Source organism: Lissotriton vulgaris, chromosome 2_1 (assembly GCF_964263255.1).
Source record: "Lissotriton vulgaris chromosome 2_1, aLisVul1.2, whole genome shotgun sequence".
Taxonomy (NCBI): Eukaryota; Metazoa; Chordata; class Amphibia; order Caudata; family Salamandridae; genus Lissotriton; species Lissotriton vulgaris.
In genome coordinates, this window is record NC_141687.1 from 701,303,438 (window position 1) to 701,319,027 (window position 15,590).

Here is a 15,590-nt window from a genome sequence, read left to right on the forward strand (position 1 = left end):
TTGCTGGTTTGCTAAAATTAAGATAACCTGCAAGGAACACCGCTGGGAGTGCCCAGGTTTCCTGGAGTGTCCAAACATCACCTTGGTTTAGGAAATCAACCCATTCCCTGTTACACAGTCTGGACTCGAGCCCTGCAATGTTCCAGGAGCCAAACTTAGTACCACTTGTAACTATCCCAGAGATACTAATGTCCTTTTCTGTTTCATCATACATTTTACCCCCAATATTTAAACTGTCTACTGGTTGTACATCATCACTCAATATCAACCACCCCATAAATTACCGACTCAGATGACCGGACCCCACTTCGTAAACCCCTGTGGTCACCAATCACCATGTCATCTACCTCCGTAATCGCTAACACTGGTATTAACTCTGAACTTTCTGTGGAAAGGAGCTGAGTTTGTTCCTGACCTGGTGGAGGCCAACTGTTGTTCCTTGGGAGAGAAGCTAAGCGCTCCATAGGAGGACAGTTAGGAAGACTCCTTGACCATCTGTGGAAGAGAGGGTGCTCAGTCACAGATCCTTGTCTCATGCCATATTTTATCAGCTGTATTCAGGGCAAGGGCTCACACTAATGCTCCTTCTGTGTCCCGAAAGACTTAAGAATGGACACCGTCCTTCTAGTGCTTAGATCTTCAAAATGGGGGCGGGCCCTTTGGGGTCTGTGGCTGTACCCCTGGAGGAGGGAGAAAAAAGGCTCACTTCCTGTCTTCATTTACATGCAGCAGTTGAAGTGCAAAAAAAGCAAGTTTCCGGACTGTAACGTTGATTGCTATGGAGGTGGGAGCAGTCAGTTTGGACCAAAGAGTTGGCTAAAAATAACTAAATATTCAGCATTTTGTTGTAGTTTGTATCTTCAGTTAATTGCATATAAAATAACATGCACACACTTTAAATGAAAAATAAATGCAAGTCTAACTAATGGATGGGAAATGTATTCTTTTAAGTTATGAAACCTCAATTGGTTAATGCGATCAAAACAGATGTCTGTATGTGACCTGCGAGACAGAATTAAATCCATATTGGTGCAGCAAGGAATAGTGACTTGCTTATTTATAGAGCCAGAAGGCCTATGACAGAATGCACTGTGAATATGTCAATATTTTAAAATTGTATTACACAGTATAAAATAGGCTGTGGAAAAATGTAGTGTTAAAGATAAAACAAGTACTTTAAAAATACACACTTTTGTAATAAGTGATCCAACTGTATCTAGTTCCATTTTTTAAGTGTCCCTTAAAAGGATGCATTTCAGAACTCCGCGGATACCACTTTTATATTACCGTTAAAAAAGAATAAATATTTCTCACCATGAAGCGACAAGTGACTTCAACAATTAAAGCGTGTACTAGCTCCAAGGCATTTATATTTGGTGATTACCAAGTTGGACACATTCACGTTTCTATTAGGAAGCAAGCACCCTGGTGAGAAGGCATGTTTACTTTTTTGTTCCCTATCCCTCTTCACATCATAGGAGCCTCTCCACACTTCCATACTATAAAAGTGGGCATAGGGCCCATTCTCCTCGCTGGCATTTGGGCCCAGATCACCCTTGCTGAGTGCAGAACAGGACCCACGCAACAGGATGGGAGGGAGGGGGCTAGATGTGTTTTTTTAGCACAAAATCTGCTTTAGGCATCAAGCTTGGGAATGATTGGCTGGGGAAGTAGAGAGCCTTCTTCGTAAAGCTGCAGAATTACATTTGTGTTACTATCCTTCCTTTGTTGCATTAGGGGATGAGTGCATACTTGCTGGGTCAGTGATGTGTTGGACCTCAGAGCATTGCCCCAAGGGAGGAGAACATTGATGAAAAGAAGACACCTTGTTAAGGCCATCAGAGAGATGTTAGTGAGTGGGATGGCGCAGACAGCCTACTTTGCAAAGCAATAAATAGCTAAAATTAGTGAAGCAGATGCAGGGGCACTGGGGCCCAAGAGTCTGAGGGGGCCTCTGAATCCCAATCATGAATGCCTTACTTTGAAAAGGGTGCACACAGTGAGCAAACCAGTATACCCTTGGGGGCTTGGGTAAAAGTATGAAATGGGTAAGCAGTGCCTCCAAGGGAGTTTGTTCCAAAATATTTCAATGTTTTTGAAGAATATTTCTATGAAGGACAATTCATTTAAAATACAAATGTATAAACAGGAATACTAAAATGTTTTTTTAGTTGAATAATTCTATGTATTGTCTAGTTTAATGTCTTGTATGTCGTGTTAATTCAAGGTGTATAATGTTCAATGCAATTACAAGATTTGATCCAATTGTAATTGTAAATAATTCTGTTTCATTTTAAAATAGGGCCTTACAAATATTAATTGATCAGTCCTGAAGATGGTCTCAAAGAAACATTCATAAGAGACCGAAACGTCGACCCTCACCCTTATCCTATGAGAATTAATAATATTTACATATTGGATAGGTGTGCTCAGGTTCTACAGAGGAGTGAATTGAGATTCTTTTGTTCTTCCTGTATTCCTGTTTATATATTTGTATTTTAAATCCCTTGTGACTTATTTTTTGATAAAATCAAATATTTTGCATATACACCTTCTTGTTATTGTTTTCCTTGTTCATTGTTTTATGTTTAATGTATTTATGTGTGAACAGTCATTTGTGAACTGAATGCATATGATTGACTAAACTAAACTCCACCAGGACCATTGAATTGTCCTTCATAGAAATATTCTTAAAAAACATTGAAATATTTTGGAACAAACTCCCTTGGAGGCACTCCTTACCCATTTCTTACTTTGAAAAGGGGGCATGTGGGCTGACTATCTATCCTAGCATTAGGGCAGAGGTTCCCTGGGGTGAAAAGATCGGCAACATGAGCAGGATAATTTGTATCGGAAATGGACAAACTGAAGATTTCATGATTGAAGTGTTAGTCCGGCATGATTGGAAGGGGTGAAAGAAGAAGAGGAGATAGCCTGCTTCTTAGAGCCACCACTATCATTAGTCCAGCAGCTGCAGTTGCATTGGGGTCCAGGAGTGCAAGCGGCTCCTAGAACCCCATTTTACAAGTAGTAGTCATTTTAGCCTCTTCTTTTTTTTAGTTTGATGCATTTGCTCTTTTATGAATCTCATATTTAGTGTGGATTATGAGCTACAGAAAAGCACTCCTGAAATGATCTCACGACCTCCACCCCCTGCGATTATCCATACCCATCCCACTACCCTATTTTTTGCCATAAGGTGTTGGGGGTGGGAGGGTAACATCAAAACATTCTGCTTGAGGTGGAGGGAGGCTGAGTGCAAAACACTTTGAATACCTCTGTTTCTGTTGCTGTGTTTATGTGGATCCCCACCACTTGCACTTTCTGCCTGTTTTTTCCCCCCTGGCTTGTGTGCATTTATGCATAACGCTTTCATCGTAGCTCCAAATATTTCCCCTCTGCCCATCGCGTTTTATCATGCCATTTGCATCCTGCTCCAAAATCACCTTCATCGCTGCGGTGACAGGCACGCCGCGGCGCTTTATTATTTAACTGAAGGCTCAGCGTACATTTCATCCTTGAAGGGAAATGAAGCTTATCCCAGGATTCAGCTTTGAACAAAGTGCTGTGGCAGATTAGGAAATGGTACATACTTACTGAGACGAGAAGCTAATGGAAGGAACCAGTCCTTGATCTGTCGCTTGTCATAGTTGTCGAGAAAGAAGAAAGGTATCTCAAAAGAACTTAACACCTTAATCTTAAGAATGCAGGCCCAGAAAAGATGAAAAGGCGACCTTGCCAACGAAGGTTTAGCACTATAATCACCAAGGAAGTTTTGGCGCCTAATGCTGTAAATCCAACTTCATGTGTTGCTGTCTGTAGCTTCACGACTTGAGGTTCAGTCCGGATTGATTGGACTACTCGGCAGGCACAGATAAAGTTTTGAAAAAACACATCCACAACGAAGCAATGTGCTGACATCCATTTTGTTGTAACATGACTGAAATGTCTCATATTATCACCACATTCTTTTGTTTTTTTTCCATTTAAATGACTTATAACCTTACATTTCTTTTGAATTTTAGTATTAAACCCATGCTCTAATTAAAGGGTATGGTTGAATAAATTCTAAAATCATCTAGGTAATGAAAGTTAATAAAACAAAAACAAAATGAGACCCTAATTGATGTCAAAAAGTTACCAAGTAATTCGACCCGCTCATTAAAGTAGAGGCATGTCGGGGTATCCGTGGTATGATGGTTATGGGGGCAACGTGGGCTAGATGACCCTCGTTGTACCATGGTCGATTATGTTCAAAGATCCCGATTACGCGCTTGATTTGGAGGATGCTCCAAATCAAGCGCGTAATTGGACCCGATCAGTGGTCCGCTCGTATCAGACATCGTTCTAACCCTCGCGGATCTTTGAACTTAATCGACCGCGGTACAACGATGGTCATCTAGCCCACGTTTCCCCCATAACCATCATACCACGGATACCCCGACATGCCTCTACTTTAATGAGCCTACGCATCTGCGTGACAAACTCTGCGCCCTCAGGAACCGAGCCAAGGGAGCCATAACAGCACTTAGCGTGTATCGATCGTTTACGCCCTACTCCCCACGCCCTCAACCTCGGCTGAGGCGTACATATTATTCAAAGCAGGCAAACTAATTTTCAAAGTCCTGAAGATGATCCCTTTATAACTTTAGCACGGGATCGAAACGTCGACTCCTTTGAGTAGACATACGTTTAACCAATGTACATTAATGTGTGTATGTGTTACGCCAGGAAACACTGATAATATTGATTCAAAACAGTGCCCTGATTGCTCACTCTCCTTGCCTGAAACACTTTTCCCTCTACTACCTTTCCTCCTATCTTTTCACTTACCTTTTCAGTACGGTACAGGACTGTGCCTTACTGCAATGAAATGTTTTGTTGCCAAATGTATTTGAACCTTTAATAATTGACTTGATTAATACATTCCCTGTCCGGCTGGACAAGGAAGAGAAATATATAGTAGCCTATTGTGGTCTATATAATATTACTGTATGATTTTGCTTAAGCTTAGGACCTTTGTTTTCCTTAAACTTAACTGGCTAGCACTTGAGCACGCGTAGCTCCGGGCATGGCACATGCTTTGTTGTCACGACCCAAAGTCCCTGCTTGCAAAAACATGTGCCTAATTACCACTTGCATGCAGCAAGTCCCACTAGTTTTGTCCAGTCTTAACTGGCTGTACGTCCACTTTCACTATGGAAAAGTGCCAGGCTGCAAACATCAGTTGCACTGACCCATTTGTATGTGATGATCCCATCCCCACACAGCGCGCCGGGGCCACAGGCAGCACTATAAGTTCCTAGAAGCAGGCAGGAGCTTCTCGAACAGAAATGCTTTACTGAGCCAGTACGTTTAGAAAAGGGCGATTTGCATTCTGTAAGAACGAAGAGGGGTAGGGGCTGGGGAGGGGTGCCGATGTACAGTTCCAGCCTTGTTGTCTCTCAATATAGGCTTTCACAGCAGCCTTGAACGCAGGGAAAGAATGAAGAAACAAATATATGGGGAACTCATTTTCTGGCCGCTTACTTGTTGGTTTCGCTAAACTGCACAAATGCCTATGTTTTGCTCAGACCCAGAGATGTAGCATAAGCAAGGTCCAGGTGCCCTGTCAGACTGGATTGGCTTCTTTTCTTAAAGCAGATGGCCATGGAAGCCATGAATTGCCGAATGCAACAACGCGGTTAGTTTAAAGAAGGCTAACAAACCAACGCTCTTGTTTGACTAGTTTATATCACTGACATCCAAGAAATGCCTGTACCTCGTTCTCTGGTCTCCCATTAGAGCAAGCTCAATGCCACTCCCACCTTTATGACATCATGAGCAGGCATTGGCAAATACAAAAGGTCTGCCTGTGTTTACATGTACTGGAAAATTAACTCCTAAGGTGGTGTGGCTTTTACACCCCCTGCTGAGCCCTTATATTGATGATTTGGAGCTTCACACTTAGTCCAGCCTTACTTTTTTTCCACAGAAGACATCCAAGGCGTCCTTTTTAGGTCGAGCCCGGGCTGTGCAGCATGCAGTATTGGAGTATGACTTTAAAGCCCCGCCCACTCCCTGCCCATATTTTTAAATCGCTTGTGTGATTGTCCTTTGTAAACGCTGGCTTCCGAGTCATAATTAGGCTTGTGAGTCCCTCTTGATACCACCTTGTCTGCATTTGTTACTTCCCATAACGACTGGACCTTATACTTGTCTTGTTACACGGTCTGCTTTATCTTCACTTTAAGCACTATTTTGTTTAATGATTTGCCCCATACCACCCACTACGTCACAGCACGTCGCCCACTTTTATTGTATATACTAATGGCGGTCCGCTTCAACTATAGTGGCCGCGTTTCTTTCTTTCTTTAGTTTTGTTAGTGCGGTCCGCTTTAAGTATAGCGGCTGTGCTTACATATTTTTGTATTTTTTGTTCAATAGCGCTCATGCAGCGCTTTCACATTCATGGAGGCCACACCCTTTTCTTTAGAGAATCCCTATTTAAAGAAAGGTGCGCTGCTGCTATTTAAGTGAAAGCGTGCAATGGGCGCTTTTCAAAAAAATAATCTGTTTCTCAACTTTACAAACGAATGCTTTTTTTGGTCAAAGCACCCCTTGCTGTGGTTTCACTTTAATGTGGGCCACGCCCCTTTCTTTAGATGTGGCTTGTCTAAAGAAAGGGGCACGACCTCCATGAATGTGGAAGCGCTGCATGGGTGCTAGTAATTTGCAAGGCAGTAGGTCTCGCATTTGCGTGAGTTTAAGCTATTGCAATCCCAATAGCTCAACCCCTCGTAAATGCGAGACCTATTGCATTGCAAATGTTTGTTCTGTTCTCCTATGATCCATTTTTGCTGCTTTTGTAATAGGGAATCGAGCAACTAGATATTGCTCAATTCCTGTTTCATACAGAGAAAACAGACCGTGAAAGAAGTGTCAAAATACAGCATCAATTTTCTTCTGAAGGATTTACCCGTTTTAGTAAACAAAAATCCTCATCTATACGTGGCGTCCAGTAAGATACATGAAGCGAACTGAATTTTCTCTTTCAGTGTTTCTTTCATAATAAAAAAAGTGCTTTAAACTTCATTTTAAAAGTTGAAGAAATCTTTTTCCTATTATGTAATATATTTTCTTATCCTACTGCAAGCAGTAACTTCTACATGGCGTTAGCACTAGCTCCCCATATGTGCTCCTTTCCCTATTGTCACCAAGGTTCTGGGAATTGTATCATAGGACAACCAACCACATAGCAACAGAATCCGTGTCCATCATGCATGAAAACTCTAGGACTGTAGGGTGTGCTATTTCTTACATTCATGACAAGATGCCTTCAATTTTACGCTGGTACTTCATTGGGTTGTATTGAAAGGAAAACAGATGCTGGGCATTGCTCCAGTATTCCACTGAAGCTCTCAGCGGCGGCTAGTCAGTGTTGATTGTGGTGAGGTCTCAGTAGTCACTGGTGCACCCCTGAGCATCCTTCAACCCTCCTCTGCCCATCCCCTCCATTCCAGACATTCAAGGTCATACACACACAAGCAAACAGAAACACATGCCCAAGGAAAGCCCTCCTTGTTCACACGCTCACACACATATTCACACGAGAATCATCAGTGAAAGAACCACTTACCGACCTCACTTACATCCCAGTGTCTTCACACCTCCTGGTCCTTTCTCTCTTGGCCCTTCATCCTCTCGTGCCTAGGGGTGGCAGCAAATGGTCTAAAGAGGTAAAAGAGATGTGCCTGCTTTAATAAAAAACAGGAAAATCTATTGACAAGCTTGCCAGAAGTAAGCCTGGAAAACTAGGATAATTACAGCTCTTCTGCATTCTTCTGGAAAACCTTTCTGATTTCCTGTTTCCTGTGATGCAGAGACTTTTAACAGTGGTACACACTGTACAGCATGCTTGGTAAAATGACGGTGCCTTTGTGCAATGCCAAAATTGCTTTTTTTCAGTCTCCCATATCGCTACTGAATTTGGGAGTGTTTATTTTCGGTTCTAAATACGGAAAATGATTGACTTCGACCACTGGCATGAGTAAATCCTTTTCCGTTTCGCGAGTGAGAAGATATATAAGAATAATCTGAGAATACTGACAAAACACAATTAGTTGGTGGGCGTTGCCGAATTCTCCCTGAACTACCTGCTGTATAACTTATCCCCCATCCCTTGAGTGCGATGAAATAATGCACAATATTACTTTATTGTGGAAGGGGCGTAGCTATCAATGATGCACCCGGTGCAGTGTCACCAGGGCTGTGTGACAGGCCACCATGCCTTACATCAGCTGCAGTTCATTAAACAGGTCAGCTGTATGTTTTTATTTAATTACTGCTTACCTAGTGCCAGGATCTGTTTACACTTGCTAGTGGATCAATTAAGGGGCACAGCTGGGGCTCTGTGGGGTGAACAGCACAGCAATTCCAAAGTGCAGAAGAGAGAAAATGAGAAAGATGATAGGAAGGATAGGGAACAAAAAAAAGAGAAAGGAAGAGAGAAATTGACAAAAGGTAGGAAGTGCACATAATTGAAAGAAAGCCATGGAAGGGATGCAGAACAACAGGATACGGAGGAGAAAGAGAAGAAAAGATGGGAGATTTAGTGTAGAGAGAGAAAGTAAAGTCAAAATGGAGCGAGAAGAGAGAGAAAGAAGTAGAAAAGAAAACGAGGTAAGGAGATGACAGAAGAAGAACACGAAAGACGAGATAGAGAGAACTGGAGAACTAAGAGAAAAGATGGTGAAAGGGAACAGTGAAAGTAAAACGTGAGAGAAAAGGTAAAAAGTTAAGGACTAGAGATAGAGAAAAAAATAAGAACAAGTAAAAATCGAATAGGGAAGAGAAAGGGCAGACATAAGGATTGTAGAGAGCTCGGAAGTAATGAGATGAGCAAGAAAGAGAAAAGTGAGCTGAAGCATTGAACGTGAAGAAGAAAGGGAGTAAGCGGGTAGACAGCAAGACAGAATGATCAAGTGGAGGTTGGGGGAGAGTGGTAGGAGGTAGAAAGATAAGACAGAAGAAGAGCATAAGATAAGAGAGAAGTAGGGAGAAAGGAAGAGGGGGGTAAAGGAGAACAAAAAAGAAAAAAAGGTGAGAAAGGGAAGGAGATAAGAACGAGAGTTGGGGGTGCCGAGAAAGAATCGAAAGGCATGGAGGAGAGAGAGTTAAAGGAAATGAAAATGAGAGGAGAGAGGGATGGAAATAGGGAGGAGATAAAAAAGACGGGTAAAATAAGAAATGCAGAGACCCAGAGGTAACAGTCTAGGTGTCTTTGGTGTAGTAGTTCCAAAGCCTCTGGTGAATAGAGGTTCCAGCAGCCCAATAATTACAGAAGTGTGGCTCAATGGTTAGAGCGGCAGACCCTGATGCAGAAGTCTGGCCAGGGACCAGGGTTCAATTCCCCCCTTGGCGGTTCTTGGACTCAATCTCCCTGGACCTGATAATTCTCGTCTCGGTGCCTAGTCTAATCATGGGTCCCACTCTGTGACTCTGGGCAATAGCTTGCTTAGTCTCCACAACAGCCCCACAAGCGCTTGGATTCCTGGCTTCACCTTGGGGGTGCCCAGGAGTGGACATCGCACAGGAAAGCCAGGAAGGGTTCCACAGTGGTATGAATACAGCGCTATGAGACCTCTGGGTAGAAGGCGCTATATAAATACAAACACATTTACAACTATGGGCTTCTTTTAATGCCAGCCTGGAATGTGTGTGCACCCACATTTTTTCAGTTTTTTTGTTGTTGCTTGCATTAGGGCTCAGGACACCCTTGCTACGCGTCCGCATCGGGGCTAATAATAGTGTTAAGCCCCACTATTTAAAATTTCCCATTATTAAAAAGGAATTACCGGGAATTTGCTTTTAATACTGTGACAGAGAACCATCAGGTAGAGCCGTAAGATCGATGATCCTAGTTTGGTGTGCTCCTTCTTATAACTTTATGCAAGTGCTTTAACACAAAATCAATGAAAACAGAAATATCAGTGGCTTCACCTTGCTTATCATGGGGTGGGGCTAGAATTAGAGGGCTTTTCTATTTGCACATCACATGCAGTTTGTAATATTTCCTTTTGCGTATCTAGAGAGCAAAGACATTGAATATATCTCCAAATACGAGTTTGACACTTAAAATCATAAAATGCTAAGTTGTGGAAACAATTTTATGCAGTTTGTCATTTTCTTAAAATAAATTGCTCCAATGTTGCTTTTACACCTGGGAACCCTAGCTGAATGGCTGAAAGTGATGCAGCAAACAACCGGAATAAGGGGGGGGGGGGGGCAGGGCTCACTACCCACTGAAGATTGATGGGGTTTAGATATTTTGAAAGACTACACATTTTTACGATGGTTGGAATATAAAAACTTTAATCTAAAACATGTTTGATAGAGCAGTGCTTATTAAAATGGAGACCAAATGCAGGATGTATAACATAAAAATATGAATAGTGTAGCAAAGCCTATTCAATGGACTGCATAGGGAAATGACTTTCTTTCTCTGGCCTCTACTTTTTCGCCACATAACCTTCCTCCAATTATCCTCTCTGTCAGTGGTGGCTGGTAACATTTGAAAGTGGTGAGGCGTGCACTTTCTGTCGTAGTGTCAGTGTATTGACGGAAAATCTGCTACTGCTTTAGTGTTAGACAACAATATGAGGGTGTCTGGAAGAGAGTGACAAGTGCGCAATCCATCATGAAGACAAGGGGCCTATCGCACATAGGAGGTACTTAAAGAGTCCTGGTACCCTAAATTATTTGCCAGTGGGTCAGGGGTGCCCACTGGCAACCATCTCCAAATATGCCCAGTTCTGATGAGGGTGGTGCAGGGAGTCCACAGTGACAGGATAAAGGTTTGCAGACATGCAGCAAGTGAGGTGCAGGATGTGCGTATATATAGTATCACAACAGTAGTCCATCTGTCCTTTTTAAAATATACCCAGAACAACCAACTGCTCCTACATCTTCCTCCACCCACCTCTCTCCCTACACATCCAGTCCAGACCAGTGCAGTGTGAGCAGTCCTAAGTGGAAAAGTGCACATGAAGTAGCATCCGTTCCTACAGTGAGAGGAAATTAAAAGTTTAGAGACACGCAGCAGGGAGTGTATCAGATGTATCCCTCCCCACAATCCGTGTTCTGGTGCTTAAGATTCCATTACTGTCAGTGTCTCGGTTTTCCCTATTTCTCCCCTAATTAAGTTTCACCCCTGCACCTCCCTTCCCTACACCTTCTGCACACAAATGTTCTCATATGACTCCTCCTAATCAAAGAATGCAATACCGCCCGGTGCAGCAAATATCAATAAATACATTGGCTAACCTCTTTTATGATCCGCTAAGGCTTGTGATCTCGGGGCACCACAAATAATCAAGCAGGAAGACTCCTATGCTTATTACCTCTCTGGACTTACAGGATTTATTTGAATAATTCTGCTAGGTTTTAGCTCTATCTGCATTACTTAACTCTTTAAAAGCTATACCACTATGAGAAATGCTTTTGAAAAAGGCAAGATGGAAGTTCGTGAACCAACAAATAAAATATGATGTACTGTGCACAACGATGCTCCTCTGATTCGTGTCGGGTGTTATTTGTGGGGTTATGCCCTTAGTTTAGTGGTCCTGGGGTCACCTCTCACGTGCCCGTTTATGTTTATAATGAACTGATCATCATCTTAACGAGGAAGGGGAGGCCGCGCTCTAATGCCCAAATTATACACGTTTGTGTCCACCAACCTGGATTTCACTCCAGCTGTTTCCTTGACGGAATTGTGTGATACTGGGCATGCTGATCTACCTCATTGTGTGTTGTCTTCTTTATGTCCTTCAGAACACAGTGCGTGCTGTGCTAGAAGTTTGGGTTTGTTTGTTGTCCATTTTCTTGGGGCGCATGGAAAGCACACGCTCTCCGCACCCTCTCTCTGCATTGGGAGGGTGCAGAGCTCGGAGAACAAAGCTTGTGCGACTGTGAGAATCGCCAAGAGGGCAGCCTCTGGGCGCTTCGCTGACTGCACCCGAAGTGGGGAAGAAAGGGACAGGCCCACTGGATGGCATCTAACCTCCTGCAATGCAATGTTGCAAAGACGGAGGTGATGCTGTTCGGTGAGGCCAAACTCCTGTGGTCCCCCGACTGGTGGCCGCAAGATCTTGGCCCAGTCGCTGAGCCCAAGCAGGTGGTTAAGAATCTCGGTGTTCGTCTAGACCAGGAACTTTCTCTCAAGCAACATGCCAATCAAGTGGTGGGGTCCTGTTTCCACATCATTGGGATGTTGCGGAAAGTATTCCCTCTGCTTCCTGACTCAACCAGGAAAACCTTAGTACAGGCCTTAGTGTTGAGTCGCTTAGACTACTGCAATGGGTTACTTCTTTCAGCTAACGAGGGAGTAATCTCTAGATTGCAGGTAGTTCAAAACACCGCGGCTCGCCTTGTTCTAAACCGGCCCCCCACACCCCCTCCAAACCCCTTTTGACCACTTTGCATTGGCTTTCCATCAAACAGAGGGTGAAGTTCAAGGCCTGTTGTATCATACACAAGTGTCTTCAGAGGAAAGGCCCCATGTACTTGTCTAATAAATTCTCTCTCTATGTACCCTCGCATTCCCTGAGATCTAGCGAACAGGCTCTGCTGCGGGTACCTAGAGCAAAAAAGGCAAGACAAGGCGATAGAGCACTTTCCATTGCTGGTCCAATGCTGTGGAATACCCTCCCACTTTCCTTGAGACTCTGTAAGGAGCACTTCCCCTTTAGGAGACAGCTAAAAACCTTTTTATTTCAAAATTAATATGTTACACTGCCAGTACTGTTTATTTGCAATAAGGCTGCCAAAGGCGCGGAGATACTCCTTCGGGACGTGATCCTAGCGCGATACAAACACGCAAATAAATAAAAATAAAATAAATATTAGCACAGTGCTTCTTACCGCGGATTCCACTCCACCGTACATTTGTTATCATTAATGGCAGCCCGAACCCCAATTCAGCTCTCTGTAACTTGATAAAAGTAAACCAATCTGCTGCACGCTCGATTGAACCACTGCAGCAGGTGCCTTTCTTTTCCACCAACTGTGCCCGGATGATAGGAGCTGCCAAATTGCATAGCCACTCCCCTAAGTTCGCCTCGGCTTTACCCTATTAGGAAACCTAATTTACGGAGGCTAAAAGAGTGCTGCAATTGTTACCACCTCCTGCACTGTGCTCCAGCCCTGCCCCTTCCCATTATCCTGAATGGCGCTCCACTGCCCACGCCCTGGGCTAATTCATTAGAGCCCCATCTGAAATTCATTTACTGATGCTTTATGCGGCCACCCCCACAAGGTTGATGTCACCACTCACTCTCCTCCTCACGTGTGCCTCGAGGGCGAGGAATAACAACTTTACACATGCGCAGGAAGACTCTTGGAGTTGAGCACACAAAAAAGATTTTCATTTTATATAGTTTTAGTTTAAGAAGTGCCTCCTGCTTGGTGTTCCCTGTGAAACAGTTTCACAGGGGAGCACCAAGCAGTGAGCACCTGCACTTCTAAAACTGCTCCATGGTGCACTGTTCATTCTTTCCCTTTAGTTCCCCCCCCCCCATGCCCCTTAATACCAGCTGCCCCTGCTCTCTGTTGGTTCAGTTTTCACCTATTCGTATGTTTTACCCCTTAGCTTTCCTAAACATCCTTCAATCATTTGGAGCTTGCATTTTTTGCGAAAAAAACACACACCTTGTTCTAAATAAAGTGCTTCACTGTTCTTCAGACTAGTCCCACACTATTAAAATATATATATATATTTATATATCACAATTAAAATACAAATTTTACAAGACAACAATGGACTACTGGCTAGCTAATTTACAAGATTTGTTTCCATATTCCTGCAGTAAAACATTATTTTTACAAATGCTGATATTGTTTTAAAACATTGCTGACATTGGATGCATCAATAGTGTTATTTTCGCTTTCTTAATGTTATATATTCATTGTTATTTTTAATTTTATTATTCATTTTGCAATGTTTAGTCAGACAATTTTCTGTAATTTGTAAAAGGATGTGTTTGATTTTCTTTTTTTCAGAAGCCCCTCCTAAGCTCGAAGAAAATGCTGCTGAGGCTTTCACCGATTCCTCTCTATTTGCACACTGGGGTCAGGATCTCAGCCCTGAGAACAGAAGAATTGCCCTGAAACAATTTCAGTATTATGGATATAATGCTTACCTGAGTGATCGCTTACCAATGGATAGATCGCTGCCAGATCTCAGGCCTAACGGGTATGTACTCACAGCCAAACACTACATCCCTTTTTAACAAGCCATTATGCAACTTCATCATGACTTTAGGGAGACCTGAAGATTATCTGTAATTATGGTTGACATTGTACTTTAGCAAGTTTAGGATCTTGGCAAAATATTGTTGTTCTTCCTTGGAGTTTTCCCCTGCAAAAGTAAATAAACTATTGCAAATGAGTTTGTGAGCATCCGCATACCCACTGCGTGTTGTGTGGCAACACGGACATGCTCACAACTTTACTGTCAAGGGCATAGGTCAGCGGAAATGGTCATGGAGCAGTGTCACATTTAGAGCAAGTTTAGGTGAAGGGATTCCTGAGAAAAAGCCAAAAAAGTAAATGCACATTTTTATAAAATGTTCATATTACCTAAGTATTCTTGTGCAAATCCTGATTGTGTAAGAGTTCTGTATGTCAGTACTGCTGGAAAAATATCCCGGATGTACTCAATAGGTCACTTGTGGGATTCTTGATGAATTACATAAAATCCATAAAGTTGTTTGAAATGTAGGAACGCCATGTAATAAACCTTATGGGAGCAACAAAAAAAAACAGTTGAAACATTGTTATGTTTTTCTGGGTCATCAAATTATTGAAGTAGCTTTGCAGAGGAAATGCTCTTTCTGATTGAAGCATCTGAACTCTTATTTCTTTGAACTTTTGTATAGCATTTATGAATTTGGCATATTAATTAGCTCTTACCACAGTACAAAGTTGGGATTTCTATAGTATTTTGTTATGTAGGGTGTAATGTATACTTTCACAAGATAACAGCGAGAAAATGTTAGTCAGTAAAAAGAGGCAAATGATTTAACCAGGGGCATAATGTTGGCCCCTGCAGCCGTTGTAGTGTGGAGAACTCACCCTTTATTGGTCCTCCAATCAGTTGAAAGTCTGTCAGTGAGATATGGGTCGTGGAGACCTGTGCCAAAATTGACATGGTGTAGGGCGTCCATATGAATTACAGAAGTCGAGGAATACAAAGGGAACAGAGCATTGGGTCGTAATTAATTAACATACAGATAGCAGGAGAGAGTAATGACAATTATCACAAACAGAATTATCATTTTTCTAGTCTTAAGAAAATCCTAGAACCATCTAGTAAAAACATTTTCCGAGCTCCTATGCATTTCAGTGACCTCCATTTCAATTTCAGAATAGCCAACAGCACATATCTAATAAAAACATTTTCCTTAATACATTCAAGGAAAGGGAAAAGTCACATTTTTCAATTGCTCAGAAAAACTTTTTTCATACAGAATGAACAAAAATAATGCAATTATGAAAGCAGCTATACAGATTATTACAAAAACAATCCATCCTGGCTCCAAGGGACCAGGAGG

At 42.5% G+C, this 15,590-nt stretch overlaps 1 protein-coding gene across 1 annotated transcript in view; it reads left to right on the plus strand.

Annotated features, from left to right (window-relative positions):
* Positions 1-15,590, plus strand: part of GALNT18 (polypeptide N-acetylgalactosaminyltransferase 18) — a 1,615,994-nt gene that overhangs the window by 589,813 nt on the left and 1,010,591 nt on the right. Inside the window, exon 2 of the mRNA XM_086955949.1 lies at positions 14,038-14,230. Coding sequence (XP_086812075.1) covers positions 14,038-14,230 — 193 coding nt within the window. The remainder of the gene's footprint in view (positions 1-14,037; positions 14,231-15,590) is intronic.